General features: G+C 62.8%; 1 protein-coding gene across 1 annotated transcript; it reads right to left on the bottom strand.

Moving 5' to 3' along the window:
- Positions 1-18: 18 nt before the first annotated feature.
- On the bottom strand, positions 19-441 carry EMIHUDRAFT_75110 (hypothetical protein; the record flags this gene model as incomplete). The annotated part of the gene is made up of 2 exons (XM_005773169.1): positions 19-285; positions 361-441. Coding segments are annotated over 2 exons (348 nt in total), but the record flags the coding sequence as incomplete, so codon positions are not given.
- Positions 442-1,771: the final 1,330 nt, after the last annotated feature.

Genomic DNA, 1,771 nt, shown 5'->3' with positions numbered 1-1,771 from the left:
CTTTGAGTCGCTTTGGGTGGTTGAGCCGACGGTGACTGCGAGCGGCACGGAGGCGGGCGAATAGCCGCATGCATCGTCGTTGGAGTTGCCTGCAGCAGCAATTGTCAGGACGCCCTCGTCGTAGGCGGCGCGGATTGCGTCGTCAAAGACGCCGACTTGGTTCGTACCCAGCGACATCGAAATTATCGCGGGCAGACCGCGCTCCTTCGCGTCGTCGACCGCCCACTCGATGCCCGCGATGATGCCAGCGTGCGAGCCACGGGCTCGCGGAGCGCAGTTCAAGACCTGGCGGCGGTGAGGTGGCGGTCAACGAGGGCATCGGTTGAGGGACGCACAGCGGCATAATGGCAACGATGGGACAGCCTGGACAGTGACGATGATGGTCCCTTCGGCGACGCCATGATTTGAACCGCCAGCAGTCGAGGCGCAATGTGTGCCGTGGCCGTTGCACTGCGATGTCTCTGCGGTGATTTCGCCCTGGTACAGCCAACCTTGGGAGGCGTCGCCGCACCCATGCTCGGAGCCGGTGGGGCAACCGGCCGACCAGCCGGCCTCAGCGCGGCCGCCAAAGTCCTCGTGAGAGACGCGGACGCCCGTGTCGAGGATGTAGACCACGGCGCCTGCTCCAGTGGCGCCAGAGTCGTCGTACGAGCCATCGGTTCCGGAACGCGAGTCGATGCGGTCGATGCCCTGTTTCGAGACAGAGCGGTGGGTGTCAGTGCCTCTGTGGTTTTCGAGAGAGTGACTGACTCTGTGGCGGCTCAATCGGGGCCGCAAGAGCTAGCGCCACTCACCCAGCTCCAGCCAGGCGAGAGGCCCCGGCTCGCGATCTCATCGGGGCTGATCTCGACAAAGCAATTCGGAAGGACCGATTGAATTGCCGGGTCGAGATGCAGAGCAGCGGATATGTTGCCGTCGATCCGCGCGGCGACAGCCCTGGTAGGGGGGAGAGCACACAGGAGGTCAGACAGGAAAGGCCGAGAAGGAGACGCTGACGTTTCTCATCTCGCCTGATTGAGGGTAACTCATGGAGGATCGTAAAGCCGCCGGACAGCCCGTGGTACAGCGCGTCGATCTTGTTGCGAAGCGCGGGCACGGGATTCTCGCCCGAGCGGAAGGAGTCGTCCTTCAGTTTGATGATGACGCCGTCGGCGCCGTTCTCGCAGCTCTCGTCAACCTTGACCTTCCCTGACTACGGACGTGGGCGGGGAGCGGATGCAGATGCCGTGGGCGGCGGGCACTTTGGAGGTTAGCGCTGTGCTTCACCTTGTGGACTGCGTCCTCGCTGACGGCGAGGCCACGGCTCACGCTCACGGAGGCGGCAAGGGTGAAGAGAGTGAGCATGGCACTGTGACTCGACGCTCTGCTGTCTGAGGACGCGTCAGTTGCGCCCGCCGAGATCCCGCGCAAGGTTGCAATCCCAGCGATTGCGCGGCCTTTCGTAAGGACGCCGCGTTACCACTTGGCGAAACTGTCCCGGACGCAACGAAAAATAGGCTTTCTGTGAAGGGGGTTGGGGGGGGGGGGGGGGCACGCGGGTCGCGGCGGGAGGCGGAGGGCGTGGTCCGCAAAAGGGATATTTACACCCACACCCACCCACCCATAGTGCATCCATCCACTAATATATGCAACCATCCCAGGGATCAGAGACAGAGTCTGGCAGACTAGAGCACACGAGAGAGCGCATGAACGTAGCAGGCCAGCGCACCCCGGGGCTCTCTTTTTCACCTTCGTCTAGCTATAAGAAAATCCTACTATCGTGACGGACGAG

Source organism: Emiliania huxleyi, assembly GCF_000372725.1.
Source record: "Emiliania huxleyi CCMP1516 unplaced genomic scaffold EMIHUscaffold_343, whole genome shotgun sequence".
In the NCBI taxonomy this organism is placed as follows: Eukaryota; Haptophyta; order Isochrysidales; family Noelaerhabdaceae; genus Emiliania; species Emiliania huxleyi.
This window is presented reverse-complemented; position numbering and strand designations above follow the sequence as displayed.